Source organism: Colossoma macropomum, unplaced genomic scaffold (genome assembly GCF_904425465.1).
Source record: "Colossoma macropomum unplaced genomic scaffold, Colossoma_macropomum, whole genome shotgun sequence".
NCBI classification, from domain to species: Eukaryota; Metazoa; Chordata; class Actinopteri; order Characiformes; family Serrasalmidae; genus Colossoma; species Colossoma macropomum.
The window spans coordinates 28192900-28218327 of NW_023494789.1; the positions used below are offsets into that span (position 1 = coordinate 28192900).

The window sequence follows — 25428 nt, forward strand, 5'->3', positions numbered from 1 at the left end:
CTCTCAAAGATGAAAACTTTAAGTGCCTGTTTATCTGATAGTGACTTTGTGGAATCCCATTTTCTCAGTATCTTTTAATCATTTTTTGAACTCCAGTTTTTAACTCCTGCTGTTTTCTTTCTCTTTATATATCTGTTGTAGTGTGTGTGTGTGTGTGTGTGTCTGTGTGAGATGTAGGTCCATCCTCTTGCTGTCAAATTCAGCATGCAGTGCTGGTTCCTCCCTCCGTGTCCCACCTAAAGCCTGTTCTTCGCACTGCTCAATCCTCTTCTCCCCTCTGAGCCTCTGAGCTCCTTCTTACCCACCTTCCTCCTCCTCCTCCTCCTCCTCCCCCAGCAGCAGCAGCCAGCAGCAGCAGCAGCAAACTCCAGTCCAGAATGTGGCACTTCTGAATATTCTGAAAATCTTTTTTTCCTGCTAAGCTTTTCAGTTTTATTCTCCCACCATTGGAGCTTTTCATTTCATCATCATCACCTTCATAATTATTAGCAGCACCCGCAGCATCATCGTCATCAGTGTCTTCATCAACGTCATTATATCTGCTGTCATTTTCACTTCTGACAGGTAAACTCTCCCTCCATATTCTTCTTTCAGATTTCAAACCATTATCAGAGAGTATTTAATCATGTGGCTTTAAAAATATACTTTAAGTAAAAAATGTGGATGTGAATCACACACCGGTAGCCATCATAATGAACGCTTTTATTATTGATTTTATTCATTTGAATTCTTTATCAGCAAAGAGGAAGTTTGAACTGTTGTTAATTACTGCGTTGATAAGAAAAAGTAATTACTTTGAAATAAATAAGTGATTTTGTAACTTTAATAGTGCTCATGCTCACAGCATTAGAACCCCAGGGATCATTTTTATAGAATAAAAAGCTATTTTGAAAAATGACTATATTGCATTAGTCACATACATAATTTCAAGCATGTGCTAAAAGGTTTGAAGTATTACACCTGACCTCACGTTATTCTCAGGGATTTATTTTCTGTTGAGTGAGAAGAGAGGATTTGCAGCAGGGACTGTAGACTGTGTGTGAGAGTGTGTGTTAAACTCCTTTAGGCATTACTGTTAGGTGTTACTTCACTAAGAAGTCCACAGTCCGAAAGTTAAATAATCTGCAGCTCTTGGTGCGATGGGACAAAGAATAGACATTTAATGTATTTTGATCAGAGCAAATTTGTGAATGAGAATTGTGGAATGCTTGGAAACACCAATGAAGGTTGCTCAGGTTCTCATGATATGAAGAACAATTACAAAACATTTGCATATCAGCCTTCTTACTACTTTTGATTTTCTTGGAGATGAAGGAAACTTGAGGAAATTTAAAGTTCACGCATCCAGATTTGACTAGACCTATATTGGTGTGCAAAGGATTTATAATTCTTCATTTCAGGATTATTAGTGCTTTATCTTTGGAGATCGAGGACATTTAGATGACATTTCATGTTCTTCACTAGAAATATTTGAGCAGATCATCTTTATTTAGAGCTAGACATGCAAGATATTTATAATTACTCTTGGTGTCAAGATTTTTAGCGCTTTTTTTTTTTCTTTGAACTTCTGTGCCCACTAATATGGATTAGGATTATTTCAGCAGAATGCTTACACTAGAGCAGTCAGTACCCAAACTTTTTGTGGGCTAAAGGGCAGTGTTTACAACTGTACAACTGGATGAGCGAGAAATCCGACCGGCTCCCTCTGCATTAAAAGCCAGGTCAGGTCAGGAGTCACAGCACAAATGATAAGAAGAGCCATTTTGTCATTTCAACAAATATCAAACCACCTTGGGAGCCGCAACATTTAATGTCCAGTATGTCTCATTATGTGATAATGTTCTAGTATAGGCTAAAAAATATAAACGAAAACGCAGATTTACTTTGCTCTGCTTTAAGCTTCAGCTTTAGCCGCTTTTCTTCCACCTCCGCCAGAAAACTTTTCCTCAAAAGATGAATAGTTTCTTGTAAAATGTCTCTCAAAGCTCGACTGTTTTACGAGGCTGAAGTCGCTTCTTATTCTCCAGCTTCTTGTTCGAATTTTCCGGTTCCACCTTAAATTCTGCCTGAGGTGCCAGAACGTAAACGTGGCACTATTTAAGGTGGAACGGGAAAATTCGAGAGAGAAGCGACTTCAGCTGTGCGACTTTTTAGTGTTTGACAGTTTCTTGTTGCAGATTTAACGTACCAGGAAACCAACTGCGCTGCTTATAAATGCGAATAAGTCCATTTGTCTCCAAATGTTCGTCTGTCTTTCTCTTTTCCTGTTTTGTTCGCTACTCGCTCGGAGAAACCTCGTTGCTAGATGACCTGAAGTCTGCACGCCAATTCTCAGTCGTTGCGAAACAGGGCATTCGCACTATGTTGCTCACGTCCCGTCTCGAGGATATTTTACTGACACAGCGACCCCCCAACTCTCTACAACGAGACCAAAACCGAAGTTATAAAATCACTAAAGAAAACGGGCAGGACGGCTGGAACGTGCTGCGTGGACATCTATCACCACTGGATCTTATTTCACCCTAACAGCGCATTTTATCACAGATGAGTGGCAGCAGCGTCTCATGCGGTCCAGCAGTCCAGCAGTGAATGAGAGTCTTCTAGTTCACTTACCACCTCACTTCCATTTGATTTATTAATAAAAGATATTGGAAGTAAATGCATTATGGATCATTACAAATACTTTGCTTTAAAACTAGCAAGTCCTCAGACAGTAAGAAAATAGAAATCTTGTGTAGAAAAAAAAGATGTATCGAGATGCATCGATAATGGTTTTATAATCGTATCGTGAGGTGCCTAGGGATTCCCACCCCTAATATATATATATATATATATATATATATATATATATATAAGAATTTCATTAGTTACATAGTAAAAGTCATTATAAAACATGTTTCTTCTCTCATTGGATGAGGGTTCGAATAAATTTCTGTTGGGCTAAAATCAAACCTCCTTACAGCTTTGGCCCACAGGGCCATATTTTGGGCAGCCGTGCACTAGAGCATTATTACAGAGTCCCTTTTACAGTGGCTCTTTCAGAAGGAGCTTAAACAGCTCTTGTTGAGCCTTATAACTGGTCACATTTGATTCGCCAGCAATAAAGAATGGGAAACAAATAATCACAGGTTACTAATTATCCCGTCCTGGCTGTGTGTGTTCAAACAATCTCTAATCTCGCTCCTCTGCAAGCCATGGTACACCTTAATCTGCCCTTCTCTTCATCACTCTCCAAACATTGGTGTTCTGGTTTTCCATCGATTAGTAGCATCGTACTTGCCTGAAAGACAGATTTGATTTGTTTTGAACACTAGGGGTTCTTTTCATGAAAGGAGGCGCTCTCCACACTGCACAAACAAATCCAAACGATTGGTCATAGATAATGAGACAGCTGCAGCTCAATCTAGAATGCAGCACTGGCTCTGAAGGAGCTGCTGTCAGTGGATATCGTATGTGTGTGTATGGTGTACTCAGTGACTGAGTCTGGAACACAGGGCTTCATGCCTCAGGGCAAAGGCTTTGTTGTAGCTGCGTCATAGCTGTAGACTCGTGCTAGAGGATGACCATCTTAGGAGCTTTGCTGGCTGCATGCAAGAACAAAACCCTTTTAGAGGGAGAAGGCGCTCCAGCCAGGGGCTCCACTATGTTTTAAATATCAGTGTCCACTAGAGGGGGCTGTTATACACTCCTGTTACAAGGGTGTTTCCTCTCACTGGATGTGTCTGGATATGTATGTGTGGATGTTCATGTGTTTAGTTCTTTGTGGGGACCATGTGGAAGTTTGGGGACATTTGGCTTGACCCAATCTGCTTTTATTTGAGAAAGTAAAAGAGCCAAACAATTTTCTTTTAAGGTTAAGGTTAGGTGTTTCACTCTGGCATGTAGTGACAGCAACATGTGTTGTTTTTAAAAGGGGAATTCCACTGATTTTTTCATAATTTCTGCATAATTAAATTGCATGCTAACAAAGTCATTCAGAGTGGTTTAATGTGAAATGCTCCATTCTAGAGAAATGTACTGAGTCAGAATTGTTTACAGCAGTGGTGATAGGAACCAGACATCCAAAACATTTAATACCTCTAAATGTTACCATGCAAAAAGTTATTGCACATAACGGTTCTGAATATGTGGCCTGATGCCTGAGATGTTGTTTTATGATAGTTTTGATTGTTGTAAGATAATGTATAATTTTTAAAATCCATTCATGATGAAGAGGTACATGCTAAGTCAATAAATCTCTCTATAGTGCACCATTTCACATCAAATACCTCTGAATAGCTTTGTTTACACTTCAGCAATTGAACTATGAATAATTCTTAAGGAATCAGTGTAATTCCCATTCTGTGCACCTGAACAGAGAGTGTAGTGTGTGCGCTCATGTTGTTATCTCTTTGTGGGGATCAAATGTTCCTGGGATTATGGAGAACATGAACATTTTGGTATTTTGAGGACATCTGGCTGGTCCCTACAAGGCAGTTTTTTGTTTGTATGTGAAAATAAAAAGGAGCTGCAAAAATTTCCATTTGGTTCCTGAGGTTAAGGTTAGAGTTGGATTAGATTAGGTGTAGTACAGTGGCATTTAGGGACAGTAACTCAGAAAACGATGGCGATGCCCTACAAAGAATACAAAGTTGAACCAAAGTTTAGAGCCTTTATATTGATCAAGGAGTCCTTCACTGACTGCTGTGTTGTTTTTTTCCCTCATGAGATCCATATGACACCATTAAGAAGAATGTGCAGTTCCTGGGAATGTGGTGCACATGCACTGTGAACGCTGCTTCACACTCAAACGTCATCTGACTGCTGCTTTTTTCAGTCACATGTGGAGATTAATTTTTGAGCTTGAGTTCACATACCTTAGTTGCTCGCTTGGTCTTCCCGAGCAAGAGCAAATATGTGTGATGATGACATTCACGTGTTTCTCCCAGGAACAAAAAAGAAATGGAATAAAAAGGACTGTGCCAATGAGGCCAAGCCTCCTCTGGAAGGATTAGGTGCATTTCTAAAGTGCATTAAGTTAAACCTGAGGCCGAACACACAAATGCAAAGTAAGACATTTAAAAAAAATGATCCTTTATCACGGCACACATACTTCCTGCAAAACAAAGCATTAGCAGGGTTTCCAGAAGTCCCCTCTGGACCATTTAAAGCTTGCACTACCTGTCTGAAGACTAATCTGCTGCTGTGTGTGTAAGAGAGAGAGACAGTAGGTCATGGGGTGAGAGTCCTGAGGGACTTCTCAGTTCCTTAATTGGGATGGTTCTGTACTCCTCGCTTGGAAGTCTGCAGCCACTCTGACAATGGAACTGTCAAACACATTAGACAAGTCTGGAAGCAAGTCAGGATGGGACTTCAATAGCATCACTCCATAATATCTGTGACCTGCTGAGCACTCCACAACAAACTCAACATCTGTCATAGGTCTTTTGAAATAAGTATGACTAAATGTTCTCCTGTAGCTATCTCCCGTACGTAATCCGGTATCTTACTTTGGTAATATACAGTGGCGGTTCTCTTCTGTTCCTAGGTGACCACTGCTCTGCCTAATTAGTGCTCTCCCTGCTCCCAACACACCTGATTCAACTCATCAGTTAGTTAACCAGGGGTGTTTCACCCATTATGGGCACTGGGGTGCTGCCCTGCCAGTTACCCCAAGCTAAAAAGAAGAAATAACTATACTGAAGTATACAACTATTTCTCTACTTTTGTCTGATGCGTGTGTGTGAAACTGGCTGGAGGGTCAAAAATGCCAGTTATCGTATAAAATTGTACTTACATATTCACATCTGTCTCCATGAACTCTGTCTGTGCCGCTGGCCGCTGGTTGTAGTGCCTCTCCATCAGATTCAGTGCGCTACCATTAGCCGGAAAACAGTGCAGAAAAGTACTGGCTTAGGATGCTGGAGAAAACACCCTTGACTGATTGAGTGATCATTGCTTGGCAAAATTAACACACTGCAACATCTATTGGGCACATTTTCTCCTGCCCAAAGCTTCGGCTCTAGGTTTTGTAAACACAGCTAATGTAATATAGCCTGCTAATGCAGGTGAGGTGCTAATTTGAAACCTATTTGACAAAACTCATAATGAAAAAAAAAAAACAATTTATGCATAAATGTGCCAAAGATCAGTGTTGATGACTATCCCAAACGGAGTGCATGATCTAGTATTCATGATACCTTGTCTGGTTGCAGTATGCATTTTGATCATTCTAATTGTTATGACCCTATGGATGTCATTTTAAATGAGTAACATCTATAAAAGAAAGTGCATACAAATAAATTTGCCATTTTAGTTTTTAGAGTAAGTTCATGGACCTGGTTTGTAACTTGCGCTCATGTTTAGCAGGCTGAATATTCTCCACAAGGGGGAACTGTTAGCACTCAAGCAGCATTTGTGTGCATTATTAGAATGGGGGAGCTAGCACTTGTTTTGGAAACAATTATGGTTATGAAATTAGGAGCATAATATCAGCTAGGTTGTGCATGATCACAGGCAACACAGCAGCAGGGGTGCTTGTGTCTTCTACGTGGGGTTTGTCTTTCTGCTGGTAGGTAGGTTCTGAGTTGAGACTTTCTTTAGCTTAGACTCTGTTAGTTACAAGACTGTCTTGTGGAACCTCATACCTTTCTAGGTATCAACATGGGCTTTTATTTCTGGCAATATCTGAGCTCAGGGCTAGCTTTCTCTCTAGGCTGTTTGTAACTAGCAAAGATACTTTCTCTAGGTAGACAAAGCACTTTTGTTGCTCTGGATAAGAGTGTCTGCTAAATGCCGTAAATGTAATGTAAATGTAAATAGCTGCACATGGGCCTGAGATCAGCATGCTCAATTCCAAGCATCAGCTAGAGGGGTATAAAGACACCTAGCTGAACTGTGTTCTCTGAAGTGATGGAGCACCTTTGGGATGAGTTGGAGTGGTGTTTGTGATTCAGAACTAGTCATCCAACATCAGTACCTGATGTCACTAATGCTCATGTAGCTTAATGCAATCAGATCCTCACAGCAATGTTCCTACATCTAATATAAATCCTTCCCAGAAAAGTAGAGGCTGTTTCTGCAGCAAAGGGGGGACAAATTCTGTATTAATACTATATAATTGATTTTGAAAGAAATGATGGAGAAGAAAAGTAATTTTTATACTTATAGTGTACATTGGCTTGTACGTTATATATGGTTTTAACTCTTTAATCTAAATAGGAAAGAATAAAAAGAATTTACTTATAAATTCATAATCACTTATAGACCCCAAATATGAATACAGCCATAGTAAACGGACAACTGAGCATCCTCCTCTACCCTGATTATTCACTTCTTTTTTTAAATAATCTAAAGGGACAACTTCCTATTTTACTGGCTGTGTCTTCACCTATATTTCCCGCACTCTGCCAACACTGCAGTATGTCACCATGTACTGTATTTGTTGTGGTTTTCCTCCTTCAGATCCCTTTAAACACATCAAAAGCACTTTCTAGCCGTCAGTGTATGACATATGTGCATCTGACTAATTCTTTCTCGCTGCCAGTGCCACTAGATGTAGGTGAAATTAACTCAGTGCAACACTCCATAGCTACAGAATGTGTGTAAATGTGTTACTAATTCATCTGTGTCAATTAATTTGTTTGTAAAAAAATCTCTCACTGTCAGAGTGTGACAGCTTGAGGGCTGTAAATGATGGACGTCTTCCATCTCACTCTGTGAGAGGCTGTTTTAGTCTGTATGTCTCTGTAAGATGCCTGTCAGCTTGATGTGTCTCTCTCCTCAGCTCCTGTAGGCCTCAGGCACGATGTATCTGGAGAACAAGAGCACCCTGGAGATGGAGATGTCTCAGACTGGAGCCCAGGGCCATCAGGGCAGGGCGGTCCACAGGAAGTCTGAGGCGGTGGCTGGAAACTTTGACGAGTTGCGCCTCCTGGAGGGCTTCTCCGAGAGGAGGGAGACCCAGAAGCTGCTGCAGGCTGCCACTGTGCCCCCAGGGCACCGCATCATCTACACAGATTCCACCCAGGAGGACAGGTGCTGCCGCCCACTACACAAGCTGATTCTGGACTTTTTAGCACTCTGCTCCAGATCAAAGGAAAATGTTCAGAAAAGTTTAAATTTTCCCTTTCCTCCAACTTTAGCTAATCAGCAAAGACATGCTTGGTGTCTGAAATTTGTTTCTTTTTCTTTTTGCACAGGAGCTGCTTGGCTTATCTAGCTAGCAAGCAATGGAAGCTTATACCCCACCAGTTACAAACAGACCCTCCCTTCAGTGTTCCATTCAGAGCCTTGCTCCCGAAACATGTGCCCTGCTTAGACTAGAACTCCTGAATGCTGATTCTGACTTAATTGTCACAAATAAAATGATGACACACCAACACAGCTTACTTAGCTTACATTAGATAGATAACATTAGCTGAAATTGAAGCTAGCTAGCATACCTTGTTGGACTAAGATGCTTAGAGTCAAGAGCTTTTATTATTATTCTTCCTATCTAGCAATACACCATGGGCTAGCCAACCGAGTGGGCAGCTACTTTAGCTAGCTAACCAGCTAACAGGTAGCTGACACTATTGTACACTCTAACTTTGCTCTAGATCAACAATATTTTTTCTTTTAAATTTAAACTCTTTTGTCGTTTCTTGGTTAATTTGGTTATGTAAGCCATTGTAAGTAGTTGCAGAAATGGCAGTTTTGGTTTAATTTGCTCTTATTTCTTCAAAGAGCATGCTGTCACAGTAAATTTGAAGTCAACATAAATTGGAAATGGTAACACATTTTCCTTCCTGTGACATATTTCAGACAGAAAAAGGGTATGAGGGATGACCTCTGAGCTAGCATTTTTTTTTTTTGCTATATGATGATTGGGGAGGCCAGAGTGGGAGCTAAAACATGATTATTAAATAAAATATGATTTTTCCACGCCTGCTAGGGCTTGATGACAATCAAAACTCAGAAGATGTTTTAGAGGTGGGCAAAAGTCACTACATTTTGAAGGAAGATTACAGGAATTTTATCTTTTAAATGATGGATCATGTGTAATATGACCAGAGACATGTGAACTATCAAGGTACGAAAGGTTAATTTTGATTTCAGGTTGGCTTTAATGCTAAAACCAGGTTACAGCTCCTTGCTACAACATTACTGACAGACATGTAGAGCCACCTTGTCTGGATTGTTTGGATAGTGGCAATCCTCATATAGACTTCCTTGCTTGCGTGGTAGACTTGTACTTGATCTCATATTAGAGCACAACAGGTATTCTGGGATTTTTTTTTTTGGTTTTATGTGTAGTTTTGGTTTGGCTTTCATGACTGAGTAATAAAATCTGGAGTCTAGTCTTGTTTTATTGTAGGCTAATAGCCATGATAATGTCTTTTTTATTTGTTTCCCATGGATGAAGTAGGATTAGAAGACCTTGAACCTCAGCTTTAAGTCTTTTAGCTGGAGTTTATTGTTGTGGAAGTAGGTCGGCTGAGCCCCACTCGGAATTTGGTGAAGTGAAGCAGCTGCTAATCAACTCCAAAGAAGATTGGTGCTCACATGTGGTGGTCACGTTACCATAGCAGTAACAGAATAAAATCGTGACTATGTATGTAGGCATGTGCAGTGAGGTCTTAATCTTCACACAGGCTCTTTGTGGTTGAGACAATATAAAGATATGTGTTTGTGTGTGTGTGAGAGAGAGAGAGAGAGAGAGAGAGTGAGTGTGAGCATTAGGAGACTAAGAGAATGTCAGTGTTAATCTTAAAGCCTGTGTGGACGCCATGAGGATTACACTTCTGTTTGAAGCTGCATGTTTAACTGTAAAATGATGAAGTCAGTCATGAGTTAAAGCCTTGTGCCCCGTGTAGGGGATTCTTTGACACTTTGAACCTGTTTACACCTAGTCACTTCTTGCATCTTGAGTATCAGGATTATATCTGGATAAGGCCAAGCCACATAAAAATACATGTGTAAATGCACCCAAGATGCATTTAAAACAGATACAAGTCTGACTGCTCAGACCACTTCAGGAGGAGGTCTGAGACACATTTGAACCACGTTTTAGCTGCTTTGTCTTCTCTTTATCTCTTACCCCAAATGCTGTTGATCAGCCAAGGCATGTTTGATGGTTGAAGTTTTCTTCTTTAGTTTTGCGCTGGAGCTACAAGGCTAATGTAGCTAATTAGCATCAACTAAACTGCAGTATAAATCACATACTTGCATCACTGAAGTGTTAAATTATCTGAAATAGACTTGCTCATGTTATTAATGTTTTTTGTACTGTTATTCATAAAAATGAACAAAAATATATAGCATAGCTAAACAGTTGCAGCAGCCATCTTGAAACCTGTATTTTTGTTGTATTTTTGTTCATTTTTACAGATATCGGTATGCTATACTGTCTTAGAAACTTAGAAACCAGCCTATTTGAGAAATCAACTGACTACTTTTGGGGTAAAGTAGATCATTTTTTTTTGGCAAAAATGCTCCAGTGTTTAGCCCTACTTTTTATTCTTTCTGCAGAACAGCTATTTCTTCTTGTCTAATTCGGCCATGGCATTAGTGAGTTGTATAATGTATTATAAAGACGTGTATGAGCTGGTTTAGGCTTTGTTTATGACTCACTGATTACTTTGCTGGTGTATAAAGGCCTTAAAGTTATGCTTCTCAGGACAGGCCTCTTCATTGATCAACCAAATGTGTTTCTTTCGACATGCAGTTGTAACTCAGATCAGCGCACAATAAGATGAAATTGTGCTTCATTTCTATATCCTGGCCTTCAGTGAGCTAACATTTTCAAATCTCCTCTCTGTTGTGTAACTGTATAGAGAGGGATTACTGGCCTGGAAATATCCTGTCTAAGCTCTCTTATACCCAGCCCCAATATCAGAAAGTCTCCAGGAAGCTACACTTAATATGGCTCGTCTGAAACACACGCACACAGACACACACACATGCAGCTCTTATGTTTTGCAGTGGGCATTTGTTCTGTATCACCTGATTTAAGCCTCTAGGAAACGAACAGAACTAGTGACTAATGAAGTTTAGTTTCTAGCTTATGAACTGCTTGCTGTTACTGTTTAGTGCTGAACTTTAGAAATCTTTCACTTTGGTAAATCTTTGTTGAATGCACAGCACACTGATATGAGCACCCATTAGAGTGTGCAATGTGGATCTGAAGCAGTCTCTCTCTCTCTCTCTCTCTCTCTCTCTCTCTCTCTCTCTCTCCCCTTCCTATCCCTCACTCTCTCACTCTTTCATGCACGCTAAATCAACACCGGCACTAAATGCCCATTGAAAACAGAAGTAGGTGCTAAATGAATGGGCTCTGCCAGGCAGAGAATAGAGTTTTTTAGGGTTCTTTGGGGTTCTTTAGGGTTATCAGATTAGTGTAGAAAGTTTACTAATTGGATAGCACACTTGGCAGGATTTCCATCTTCAGTTCAGGCAGGAGGGCCTGAATCACAATGTTGTCGACATCTCTGCACGCGTCAGCTCACAACCCAGCCCCAGCTCTTCTCTGTTGATGAGGGCTCTTTTCAATTTGCTGTTGTTACTGAAGTGCTAATGGAGTCTGAAGTGGGAGTCTTAACGTCTGGCTTATGTAAATAAACATGTCTTCATCTGTGGAGGTTTAAGGGATGATCAGAGCGTGGTCTGTTTTTAATTACTGAGCGACAATGAGAGAACGCTGACCTACTCTGTTCATCTCCTCTACTGTGCTCTCTTTTACATTCACCACAGTATTGACTATTGCTTTTGTCTTATTTTGTGAAAATACTTGTTTTTCATTTTCCACTGTGATTTATTGTGCGCTTGAGCTACACTATATGGCCAAAAGTTTGTGGACACCTGACCACCAGACCTATATGAGCATGTTGGACATCAATATGGAGTTAGCCACCTCCTTTGTTGTTATAGCAGCCTCCACTCTACTGGGAAGGTTTTCCACAGTTTGGTTTTGGTTTGTAGTGTGTCTGTGGGAATTTGTGAAGGCCTGGCTCACAATCGACATTCCAGGTCATCCTAAAGGTGTTCAGTGGGGTTGAGGTCAGGGCTCTGTGTAGGCCACTGAATTTCCTACACACCAAAGACATCAAACTGTGTCTTTATGGAGTTCACTTCCTGCACAGTGGTACAGTCAGGCTGAAACAGGAAAGGGCCTTCCTCAAACTGTTGCCACAAAGTTGGAAACATATAATTGTCTAAAATGTCTTTGTATGCTGTAGCATTAACATTACCCTTCCATAGAGTCAAGGGACCTATCCCAAACCCTGAAGAAACAGTCCTAGACCATTATCCCTCCTCCACCAAACTTAACTGTTGGCACTGTGCATCAGGGTAGGTTGTGTCCTCCTGGCATCTGCCAAACCCAGATTTACCCATCAGACTGCCAGATAGTGAAGTGTGATTTATCACTTCAGAGAACACGTTTCCACTGCTCCAGAGTCTAGTGGCGGCGTGCTTTACACCACTCCAGCTGACACTTGGCAATTTTAAGCTTGTGTGCTGCTGCTTGGCTATTTCTTGAAGCTCCCAACGCACAGTTCTTGTGCTGATATTGCTTCCAAAATCATTTTGAAACTCTCTAGTGAGTGCTGCAATAGAGTGTAGACAATTTTTACACGCTATGCGCTTCAGCACTTGGCAGCCCCGCACTGTGAGTTTGCATGGTCTGTCACTTTGTGGCTGTGCTGTTGTAGCTCGTGGACGCTTTCTTTTTCACATACTTTTGGCCACAGTGTGTAAGCCTAATGTAGCTTATATCCCACCAATTAGCTTTGCACAAACTATGTAAATATGTTGAGCCCTTGTTAGCTACATTATCCTTGTAGCTCCAGTGAAAAGAAGCAAACTTCACCCTGGCTGATTGGCTACATTTGGGGTGAGGAAAAAATTATGCACATTTGTTTTTTCACTGAACTATCACTTTAAAGAGCGCGGGAACATCCTTTTAGGGCTTGATGTAAGGTGTTGGCTCGGATGCTGCTAACCGTGATCGCTGAGATGCATAAGGAGATTTGTAGTCAAAATGGATTTCTGGTATCTTTAGCACACACTAGTCCTCCAAATAATCAGTATTGATGGTGATGGATGTACAAATCAACTTCATATTACTCAAGACCCAAACATATCTAATATATCTCTTAATAAAACCAAATGCTACAGAATGATTGACAGAACAGCAGTCGTAATGTCTTGGTGTTATTACAGCTGCTTATCTTCTACCATACAGTCTGGATCCATGCCATTCAAACTGCCTGTCTGCTATATTATGGCATGTGTTGATATGTAAATGAAGCTTGAAGATAGGATGTCTTATATCGATAAGATGATAAAAAAAATCATAGTTTGACAATCATGAGTAAACATTACCTTAATAGAAACAGAAAAAAATAAAACTGAGTTTTGTTTTGATATCTTCTTGTATTAGTGCTGTTGAACAGATCTTGCCTAACTGTTCAATGATGTATCATTCTTTTGACATTCTTCTTTCTGAGGAGCTACATACAGTCATCCTGTCATTTTTAAAGTCTATTTTGCATATAAAAGCTATGTTGTATATCCTCTCAGATGCCTTAGGAACTCTATTAACTCTTCGCAACTTTATTATGTTCCCTTAATCCAGTATATAAAGACCCTGTTGTTCATAGTAATGATGGTAAATACAACGGTTGTTAGTTTTTGCATTCATACTTCACTTCTGCAATAAATGTGTTGCTGTACTGATACGTGTTTAATAAAATCTATATCAGCACATGCTCATAAAAATATATCCATGAAAATGGACAAAAAGCTTCATGAAGGCTCTAACTGTTTTAGCTAGTACTTCTGCACATTTTTGTAGATAATGGAAGGCCATACAGAGATAGAGGCCACGTAAGCAAGGATATTTGAAATTACTTAACAACCAGGTGTGCTTTGAGGCAGATGTGTAATGATTTAGGTATGCAGTTGATGCACCTGATGCTATCTGAAAGGGTATAAGCAAAGGCCTTATACAGCTTGGACGTATATAGGGAATGGATGCATGTTGTGCTGCATTATGGGAGTATTCCACCAATTGTTATGTTTTTTGTTTACATCTGGCAAATACTCATTTTCGGTCTTGTCATGCTTTATATTGAATCAAATGAAATGGGAGTAAATCTTAACTGTCAATGTAAGGTCTTTAAGAGAAACAGATAAGTAAGTGATAATCATCTGGCTGCTCAGCTAACTAGCCCAGTCACAGCTCAACTCATCACCTCAAACCTTGTACATTATGGCAGGAAAGCAGCGCGTTTTGAGAGGTAAAATATAAGTTTGTTGTTTGGTAATGGAAATATCACTGCACACCTTACCACAATGCTGATTTGCTTCTCACTTGCCAGCTTCTTATTACAATTTTCCGTTTCTTTTTTAATGCTGTAGCATCCTGGCACCCATGAGGTGTTTAAATATGTACGATTAGAAATATAAAATAAACTTGAGCTTGATGTTTATCCTCACTGCAGTGCTTCTTATGTGCTGTTTAACTAGAGCTGTGTCAGAATAGCTGATTAAACCTTCCTTTCCTGTCTGTTTTCCTTTTTCCATTTTGATCAGATCTGTGATGTGGTAGTCATGTAGCTCCACATGCAAGTCATCTCTGAAAACCTATTTAGTGAGGCCATAAGCTGCAGATCAGCCAAAATCAAGAAAGCGGCTACAGAAGTTAGTGTTTATGAACTGTTCTATACCAGCCTAGACTTATGAGCCCTGCCACAATGGCAGATCACCCATAAAACACGGCGTTACGGCATCACATTCCCAAGCCCTACAGGAAAAACCCGTCCACTCAGCAGCTATCTTGGCAACGCCCTGGGCAATTAAGCTTTTCCTGTGGCTTTATCTGCAGACTGATTGGCACTTTTTTGAAGGGCAGGACACTATGTTCAGAGTTACAAGCTTTCCCCCTCATTTTCCAACCAGTGAAGTGTCTCCTTCTCCTTTGTAATGTCTCTGGTATAAGCTTCCATTACTTGTTAGTTAGTTGTTAGCATTAGCCTAGCTACAGTGCAAAACTAAAGAAGGAAACTTTGGGCAGCAAACATTTCAGTACATTTTTAACATGCCCTCCCCAACTTCAGCTCTCTGTTTGGAAGTGGAGCACACCTACTTTACACAAGGGGCCACTCGCGGCACCGTTGAAACACACTTGTCCTCAGCTAGGTTAGCTTAACGATTATTAGCTAGGATAGCTACTGTTTGCTATGCAAAGCATTTTAGATGTTTATACATAATGTACATTAAATTAATGAGTATTTGCTTTGTCTGGCTACAAACATTGGTGTAGGACTGTGGTGTCTTGCCTTTGTTGTTATCTTGTTATTGTTAGCTGTGTAGCCTTTAGCTTGCAAACTAACAGTACATTGAAGTTGTTAGCAGTCATGTATAACAGATGTAGCCCAGCAAAGTGCGCTAAACCGAATGTTATAATTTAGAAATTCTGCTGCCAAAGGTGACTCTTGTTGTTCACTTGATCCTTTGCCCCTCTGAAGGGAACGAGAGCATGTCAACAACGGTACTGAAACAGTTTGCATTTCTTGGCTGATTGACTTAATTTTTTCATGGTGAGAGGAAAACTGCGTAAATTTGATTTTTCAGTGGACTGTTATTATAAGTTTGTGACTGTGCTGTGATGAGAGGTCTACTAGCAGGTGGTTATTATTGTGCCCAAGATTAGTCATCACCCAATCAAACTGCTCCTTCAGTTAAAAACAAGCGAAGGCCAAAAGATAGGAAGACAGGGAGTGATGGAGCATGAGAGTCAGCTGCTGTGGCAGAGTGACACATGCTTTTTAATGATCCTCAGTTTAAAGACAGCTCACCTGATGCCCGTCATCGCTGACAACTCAGCACTGTCAGTCAGACCTGCTAAGATGCAACAGACTGAGGCCTACAGCTGTGTGGGAGAGAGAGTGTCTGATGATGGAGTGAAAGTAAAAGCCTTTTCTGTGTGTGTTTAGAGCAGTGTGTAATGGTTGAAATAGATAATTGGTGAGGTGGGGGAATCAGGAAGTTGAACTAGATAAGAATTACATGAACAACAGAAGTAATATAGCTGCTCGGCTCCCATAATGGAAAGGAATGGAATTCCAAATTTAATATGGAATTTAACAGATTGTCCACTGTATAAACACAACAATATTGCAGAAATATAAAACACTTAAAAAGGTGTATAGTGACTTTTCAGTTCTTCTCAAAGTCAGGGCACCGTCTTACTTAGATAAGAATTTTTAATGCACTTCAAGGTGCCTAAGATGTTGCTTCTAAAACGGTCATTCACAGGTATAATAAAATTCCACGTTTTTTGTCCTCAGGCGCAACTTCAGCGTTGTAAACTTCCTCCGAGGCAAATGCAGCCTGACCAACCACACAGAGAGGTCTCCACTGCTCAAGTTCTCTCAGGATGATGGGTAGGCCTCAGTGTGTTTTGTGATTACAGGGATGGAAAAAGTACAGAGAAAATATACTTAAGTGAAAGTATGAATACTGCAATCAAAAGTGGAAGTATAGAGCAAAAAATGTTCTACAAAAAGTAGATATATTTCAACATACCAGAAATATATTTTTGTAGGCCTGTGAAAAAGTGGGTAGGCCAGCTTGATAAATACAATTTCCAAACGCACTTATGTCCCGCAGTTGCATAACATGAGGCTATTCCAACGTTTCCACCCTATGGTAATACAAAACAATAATAATTAAGCAAGAGTCTGCTCACAACAAGTGCATTTTACCAATGAAGACATAAATAAGCTAAAATCAGTTTAGATGTACAAAGACAAGGAAAAACACAGCAAACTTAAAAAAAACTAAACCTAATCATTGTAGGTGTGTCTTGCCTTTGATGGCTCGATGCTTGATGTAATGTGAGATGTTTGCTCTGACATTTTCACAAAGCATATTTTAGTAATGATCAAATTTGCAGAAAACTGATGATGACAATTTAAAATTTGTTTTTGACCTAAGATGGGTGGAAAATGACATACACTGTGGGATGAAATCTCACTTTTAAACACCTCTCTTTACATCTTTTAATCACAACTTCGAATTGAAACAGTGGTGCACTGATAACACGCCAAAGGCTTTGGGCAATGGGTGATTGGAGGTGTGAAGAAAAGAAGGCGAAACTTGGCAAAGAACCTAATGGTTTGATTGGCCATAAAACAATGACAGCACAGAAAACAAATAAAATTTTACTATGCTTAAAATATGCTAAATATTCTTTGCCAATATAATTGGGTAGGCTTGTGGTTGATCTAAGTAGGCCAGGTCGATCAATGGCTAGGCCTTTGCAACATACTCAAGTATATAAAAGTGTGTATATATAAAATCATTCTAAATGAATTTGTTTGGATTTTGGTACATTTTAATAAAAAAAAAACAATAAATTGAAATGCATGTGAATTCAACTGATTGGCAAGGAAAAAAGTAAAAAATAAAGGACTTTAAAGTTAAATTAAAATATAATGTGTAAAGAGTATGCTTTTTTTCTTGGAAAATATCCAGTTTCCAAAAAATGCAGGTAAGGTACAATTTCTCAAGTATTTCCCACCCTTGGCTGCTTACATTTCAGCTGATGTCATTCACTGTCCTAACAGTTCATTAATATAAAGGTTTATTAGTAAAGAATTAATATATAACTTAGAACCTTTAATCAAAAAACAAATTTGGTCTGTGTATTGCTATTGAAAGTCTCTATTGATTGTTGTAAAATGCAGGTTAAATAAAAAGAATAACAAAAACATTCTTTTCACTCCTAATTCATTATGGATGGAATGAAATACGTCCCTTTTTATCTCAAGCGTGTGTTTGCGTTACCCTGTCTAGCTGTAAAAGGAAAGGGCAGATGCTAATTTGCCCTCTGTATTAGAGTGCAGCTCCATTTCCCTCAGTCTCTATTGCACTGGCCTGTTGGAGTACGACAAGAGGAAATACAAGCTTTCTCAGAGTAGCTTAGCCAGGGGCACAAGGCTGTAATTGTATGTTTTAGCATCTAATAATGGGAAAAGATGACCCAAGGACCTTCAATTTTGAACAACTGCTTTATAGCACAGTGGGAGACATATTTAAATAAGTGCTCAAGACAAACACAGTTCAGCCCATAATTTATGGCATTTTGATATCTAAAATGGTCTCGACCTCCTTGTTCTTCTTAATTAAACCAAACACAGCTTCAAGTTGAGAGTCTACGCTATCAGCCGTTTCGTAGTTTAGGGGTACTTTAGAACACTTGCACATTTCTTGAGGGAACAATAGCGAAATCATATACGAAAATGCTGACTAAAGACATATTGATGCATAATTAGACTCTGATTACTATTAACATTGTGGTATAAATGAAATAGTATTTAGTTATTTATTATTTATTTTTATTATTTTTTTCAGCATGAACCATTTCATGCGTTATTGTTCTGATGTCCATTTTTCAGAGATGACCTGTATCCCTATGGGAACTCTAAAGCCAGTCATTTTTTATGTACAGTTGGTGAAGCCCCAAAGGATTACACCTGTATTAAAATGACAATCTCTGTGCTGGGTCAGACGATGTCAGTGTCTATTTTGACAAGATCAGATAAAACATTGCAAAATGTCCAAATCAGTTTCACTGTTACATGCGTCAGCATTGTAAACCTTATAACTCTTTTAGCTTATTTTTTAATGGTCTATGCCAGCAAACCACCTGGTAGTAATAAATCACATGTTATAGATTCTCCCTACTATAGATTTGATATGCTGTATAAAGGCAATAGACAGTCATTGGTTAAAAAAAACAGATTTCACTTTGTTTTGTAACAGTTCTTGGAGTTCAGGGTCTGTGTCTGAGCATTAGCCATAACACTAGCGCAGCTCAGTTCTGTGTGTAGCTGTCAGTGAGATTGTGGGTTGCACCATGGTTTTGGCCACTGGTCTTCACAATATTTTTACAACAGGCACAACCTTAAACATGTCTTTGCCTGAAGAATACTTTTTAACATTAATTGAGACTGTCTTTAATAAGTTTATAATCTATTCTTTCTTTATATAATCTAATCTATTCTTTCTAATCTATAAACATCACATTTTGAATGTTTGTAGTTTGCCACATGAATTTTCCAGCATTTTTGTGATCTAACGTTGCTAAAGTTGTGACTTAGCACTATCAGCTGTTGCACAAAGGGTTTCTCTAGTCAACATAAAAAATGTAACCATCACTGTATCTGTTGTAAACATGCCAATTTGCCTCCTACAGGGGCACCACAATAGTCTTGAGAGTGAGATTTTCTAATTTAAGGACTAGGAAACCCCCCTTCTGATGATATAGCTTGAAGGTGGGAAGAACTTTTGACTTTCAAATACTTTCAGGCAGGCTGTTTGAAATGTTTTTTTTTCACATATATTGCTGTTGGGGGAATTCCCAATAGTTGTATGATGTATTTGTGAAATGCATGCTGGGTATTGTAGTCAAAGGTCACTGAGGCATGAAAACACAAAAGGCATACGAAATCAGGAACTGATGAGGATTAAAAATACAATATTAAATGCTAGTTTTAGGTGATAATGCCCCTTTAAGGCTACTATAACTAAGTAGGCTAAATAAGCATGGTTAGTTTGTAAATTTATAAATGTTAAAAATATATTAATAATTAATTCATTAGTTTCTAAACAGGTTCTGCGTATGATCGCCTTGTGGATTACTGTTCTATAGAATTTTAGAAAGTGGCAGCGTACTGATAATATTATTACTGATTGTAGTGTTACTGTGCCCTGCAGTTTAACATATATGACGCTGCATGACCCCAGTTTGGGCCCTGGAGATGAGCTGTGGGATAACTCGGCTGAGCTGGAGAGGAGATGCCGGCTGGGCAGTGAAGTGGCCAGTCTGTCTCGTTCTCTCTCCACTGAGAAAAGTGAACACAACTTCAAACTGTCTTCCAACCTTAGGTACATTTCATATGAACCTAAAACAATGTGCACCTACAAGCTAATACCTTCATATTCTGTATTAATGGATTTCTAATTGCTTTATAGATACTGTTTAAGAATCACTAAACTGGTCACCATCTTCATCATTGTTGTTCTGTGTTCAGTAAGTCCTACACTTCTGCTCAAAACGTGCTTTTTTGGACTTGTGAAACAGTGCATAGTGCATTCTACTGTCATTTGTATACAAATTTTTCTTGATGTGATATTAATGAGTGTGCTTTGTGATCAGCTATTCTTCAGCATGTATCCGGATCGAGAGAGACCCTGGAGGATGTTTGCAGTCTCATCCACTGAGAGTTTCTGTATCCTTTTCATTGATGTGCTATCAATGCTAAAATGGTCACTGTCTACTGGTCAGATAACAGTGGATTCTTATTATTTATACGCCTATATTTATACTCTACATTTTCTGAATAAATGGTCCAGACCATAATCCTCAATCTCTGAGGAATTATCATATCTGTCAGACATTTTGCAGAAAGACTTGGCTGATCTTTTCTGATGGTGAGATAATCTCACCATCTGCTATATTTAAAACCACTCTGCTTCTTATGGTAATAGCCTTGACTCAAGTGATCATGCATGAGAAGTAGCCTTGTCTGCCACATCTCTGAGGACTCTAATGTACATTTACTGGCAAATGTACACACTTATGCTGGCAGAGGAATTTATTCTAAAGCACTGCTATTAAATCCTGGGTGATATCTGACTTAAATGACACCCATGTGGCATGTATAAATGATAGATTGGAAACTCTATCTGATTATGACAGCTTGCATTAAATGGACTGCAATTGGAAGGTTTCCCTTGACCCTCTTAACCCCACAGCCATGAACTTTACAGACTTCCGTGATAACGCCTTGTTAAAGCTTCAGGTGGGCGGCCCTTTCATGACCGGAATGGAGGACGTCCCTGCCCAAGAGTACATTCTGATTCAAGTAGAGCAGACGGCGGAAATAGGGTCCCGCAGGAGACGAGTACAACAGGTGAGAACACTCCTACAGTCATATGCAAATGTGTGGTCAACTTAGAAGTGAAAATAAGTTAATATCCTCTACATGCAACAAACAGTTCTGTTAAGCATACTGGAAAAAAGTAAAACATAAAATATTAAATGTGTTGTAACTTTTGCACAATTTTTTTTTTTTTTCCCTCAATATGTTAAGTTCAGCTGTGCATTAAAATGTGTAGAAGTGTGTACTCTGTAGAGAATGTGTACTTATTTTATTTTTGGAGAAAATCAATAATTTGACCGGGGTGATTTTGCCTACAACTGTAAACTATATAAACTTACATGTAATTATAAAATCAAAATCTGTGCTGTATCAAACAACTACCTAGGTTGGACTGTAACTTATCAAAGTACCTAACTGCAGTTTATCAAAGTATCTAGTAAGTTGGACTGCAATGTTCTGTAAGTTCAGAATGCGGTAATAAGTTTTATGATATTAATTTTGAAAGGTCATATTGTTAAGTTGTTACCATAGCAAATTTATTGTCCAGTCCAACTTGCCTAGTTTCAATTCGCCACAGCAACACAGTCCAGCTCCTTAAAGTAACATTTTAAACTGGAAACTCAACGTTATGTAGCAACGCTTAACAATATGGTGGCCCTGTGTGAAATATTTAGATCAAGGGTGTCCAACCTTATCCGCAAAGGGCTGGCGTGGCAGGTTTTCATTCCAAAAAGCAGAAGCACACATGATTCCACTTGTTAAATCAGTTGGTCTCAGTATTCAAACAACTGCTCAAAGGTGCTCCGGCTTTGTTGAAATGAAAACCGGATACGATTGGACACCCGTGATTTAGATATTTAGATACATTTTCTCATTAAGTTGAACAGGGTTTTGGCCAACGTTCTGTAAGGTTTGTCCAACCTAGTAACAGTTACTGTGAAAGAATGGATTTGCAGGTGGAGCATTGGTCGATTATTTTTAATGACATACAAAGAATTTGTCTCTGCAGTAGCTTAGAATAAGACAGACATAGTCACAAGTAATGAATTAAACAGATTGTGAAAAGAGGAGAAAAAGTAGTAGAAGCAATAAAAGAATAAAAAAATAATAAAATAACAGTCATATGAGTAGTGAAGATATCTATCCAACATGTCAAAAAAGTCCTTGTTAAAGCAATATCATTGAAATGGATGAAATGTGCAGGATTATGATTTTGTGTTATACTGGAAGCCCTGAAAAGTGTTCTGCCAAATGCAATTATTCAGCGCCATACTTGGCCAGGAATTTGTCCAAATCTATGACTGTGTCATCTAGATGATCTATAGAGTTGTTTGTGTGATGTCAGGTTTATTCAATGTCGCAGAACAAGCGCTTCATCAAAATATCAAAATGCTGCCGCTGAATAATATCCTGAACTAAAGCTGACAGTGATGTATGAACGGCACTCCAAATGCTAAATTTCCCCACCAAAACATGATCGCTAAGTTTTGCATCAGGGAAGTTTTTTCATGGTATTTTGTGTGTGATGTTAACAGATACTCTATAACTGGACCATACCTTTACATTCGAAGAGGAACGATCAGATTCTTACAACACGGACATTTGAGATGCTTACTGGGTAAGTTTGAGTGAAGCTGCATACAGTAATTGCACATTGCACAAAGCTGATTAACACTAATGGTTGGTTTCACAGTGTGACACATTTTAAGCAGTTTAATTTAGAAGGGGGGCTCATTTATTGTCATGTGTTAATATGAAGATCAGAGGTCTAAAAAAGTCACAACACCATTTTGTTTTTACTCTAGTGTTGTTTTTATTTGCAGTAGTCATTTTAAAAGTATTATAAAGAGCTAGTTTAGAAAATGAGGGTTTGGTGTTGCTAAAATAAATGTTTACTATGTTTTCTGACTTCCCCTGTCTCCCCTCTACACTCTCTGTCCAGTGCTCCAGTCCTGGTCAATGTTCAGGCCTTCCTTCTGGACAATCAGGTGGTTCCTCTCTCAATGACGCACCAGGCTCTCTACGTAACAGTGGAAACGCAGGTGCTGATTGCTGGACTCATCCTGGCTGGAGTTTACGTGCTCATTATCTTTGAGGTAAAGCAGTCTGTCAGTGAAATGTTCAAAACATATAGTCCACAGGTAACAAGGTCTTTTTGGGTGCTTATGGCAAATGTTGCAGCAGCATGATGTGATTGTTGCTAGCTGTGCTGCCTGAGGCCCACCTGTGGGGTCTTTTTGGATGCTCTCCTTTATTAATTCCATAGTATATCGGCAAGTGTGCAACTTCGCTTGTAAAGAAAAGCGAATGGAACAGGAGAGTCATGTTATGTATAAGCACTGTCCACACAAGTATGTGTGAACATATCACCCAGGTGTCTGTACATGAAGAAAAGTTCCCTATAATGGTCAATTATAACACATCCGTGGCTTATCTCCCTATTTAGATCCCTGAATCGAGTGAAAGCCATGCTGTGTTCAGGTTGATTTAGAGGCTGTCCTTTTATCTGAGTGGCTTTATTTAGTAATTCTCCTCTAGGCTATGAGGAGGTGTGAAGCCTACTACCTAATGCAAGTCTCAGAGTCTGGGGCAGAGTTACGGGAATACAGAAGCTTGTATAATGCCATGGTACAGACATTAGCGGAAATAGAAAACCAGAGAAAAATTCCTTTGGCATTAACTGTTAATCAAATGAGTGAGCACGTTTTATTGACTATTAAACATAGACAAATGGAAATTCATAGTTAAGATATACTTTAACTGCATTCCTGAGATCCTTTGAATACTACATACGGGTTCTGTTGTTTGTAGGTGTAAAAAACTTGATACATGACCTAATGTTCTGAAGCTAACTGGTCAAATATGCATTATTGTTACAGGGGAATTCCACCAAATTCGATTACTATTTCTGCATAATTCAATCCTTGAGATAAACAAAAGTAAACCAAGTTATTTAGACTGGTTTGATGTGAAATGGTGAACTGTAAAGAAATTTACTAACTAGGATTTTCTTTACAGTGTTGGTGACAGGAACCAACAGCTGCAATGCCAGCTGGGCAAATATAGGCATTTTATTTAATATCCAAAATCACCACTGAACCTACGCATATCTTCAGAGGTTTTACATGTAATGTTGGTAAAATAGGATAAAATAAAATAAAAAAAACAGTTTTATTTGGGGACTGTTTTGCCTTACGTCTACCTAAATGGCTTTTGAAAAGTATGTTTTAGGACAAAACCTTCTCTCAAAACCATTGTAAGACAGTGTCTCAGGCACAATGCAGCAGATTTATAGCTATTTCACATTGTAACTTTCTGTCATGTATCTTTTAGAGGCTCTGTATGCTTTAGACACCTTTAAGTTTCTATGTAATGGAGCTTTAGCATCAAACCACCCTGAATGACTTTGTTTACATCTTAACTGCTTTATAATGCAGAATGCAAAAGTAATGCAACATTTTTAAAAACATTTGATTTCCCCTTTAATGAGTTACCAGATCTCAATATCAAATCTCAACTGTTCCATGAGCACTAGCAGATGTGTAGTACTGCTTTTGGACACTAGAGGTCACCTAGCTCTCCTGGAGGTGAAGAGCAAGACTCTGCCGTATCAGTTCCATGGCTGGAAAACTCTTTTAAACCTCAGGGATCATACTACATATTTCACCTGTGTTACACAGTGGTCATTTTTTGCAACATTCCAGGTAGCTTAGTGATATTTGCAGGAAGTGGGATTGACCTCTTACTGCCTTTGTTGTCTGAATTTCTTCATAAACGCTTGAATCATCCCTGATTTGTCACATATGTCTGACACATAAATATCCCTGCTGTTTAATCTCTTTAAAGTCTTTTTTGTGTCCTTTATTTATAAAAGCCATATTCATTAAAAGTTAGCAGAAATGAAGCATTTCATAACAGGACAACATCCAGATCGCAGCCTTCAGAACACTTCAGACAACTTCAAGGCCTCTTTAGCAACACTCACTTAAGCCCAAAAGCACAGATGCGTATTGTTTTTAATTGCAGCGCTGTCTCATTATCACACATCTATTTCAACTTCTGTAAGTGAGTGGAACAAAAATCCTTCTCTCAAGGATTTGGAATCTCATAGTGCCTAACCAGCTGACTTATCCGCACTCCAGCGTATTTTTTCCTGTTTTGCTGTGGACTAGAGCTGATGAAGTCCCTGCAGAGCAGTCGTCCTATGGGCACATGACTAAAGTCTCTCTTTCTGTTGCTCCTGGAGGACACAGGCAGGGAGAACCTCCCACTTTAATTACTCCTGTTTGTTTGGGATGGATAACATGCTGCGCCCTGGAGTCCTGTAATTAGTGTCTGTAAGAGAGAAAAGAGAAGTTTACTCCAAAACACATCACCAAAACAAGCATCTTCATCACTGAAGATACACTACAGTGCTTAAAAAGTGTAATAGTTAATGTATATTAAGTACTGAAATATGTTTCAGCGCATTTGCAAAACATCAGAATTATTTCTGAAATCATTGTTGATTTAA

General features: G+C 39.1%; 1 protein-coding gene across 1 annotated transcript in view; it reads left to right on the forward strand.

The window, feature by feature from the left end:
- Positions 1-241: 241 nt before the first annotated feature.
- Positions 242-25428, forward strand: part of oca2 (oculocutaneous albinism II) — a 128354-nt gene continuing 103167 nt past the window's right edge. The window contains exons 1-9 of the mRNA XM_036570734.1: positions 242-564; positions 7766-8016; positions 16314-16409; positions 19747-19917; positions 20005-20062; positions 20189-20261; positions 20788-20945; positions 22451-22533; positions 22858-23011. Of these exons, the coding sequence (XP_036426627.1) occupies positions 7787-8016; positions 16314-16409; positions 19747-19917; positions 20005-20062; positions 20189-20261; positions 20788-20945; positions 22451-22533; positions 22858-23011 (1023 nt within the window). The 5' untranslated portion in view covers positions 242-564; positions 7766-7786. The remainder of the gene's footprint in view (positions 565-7765; positions 8017-16313; positions 16410-19746; positions 19918-20004; positions 20063-20188; positions 20262-20787; positions 20946-22450; positions 22534-22857; positions 23012-25428) is intronic.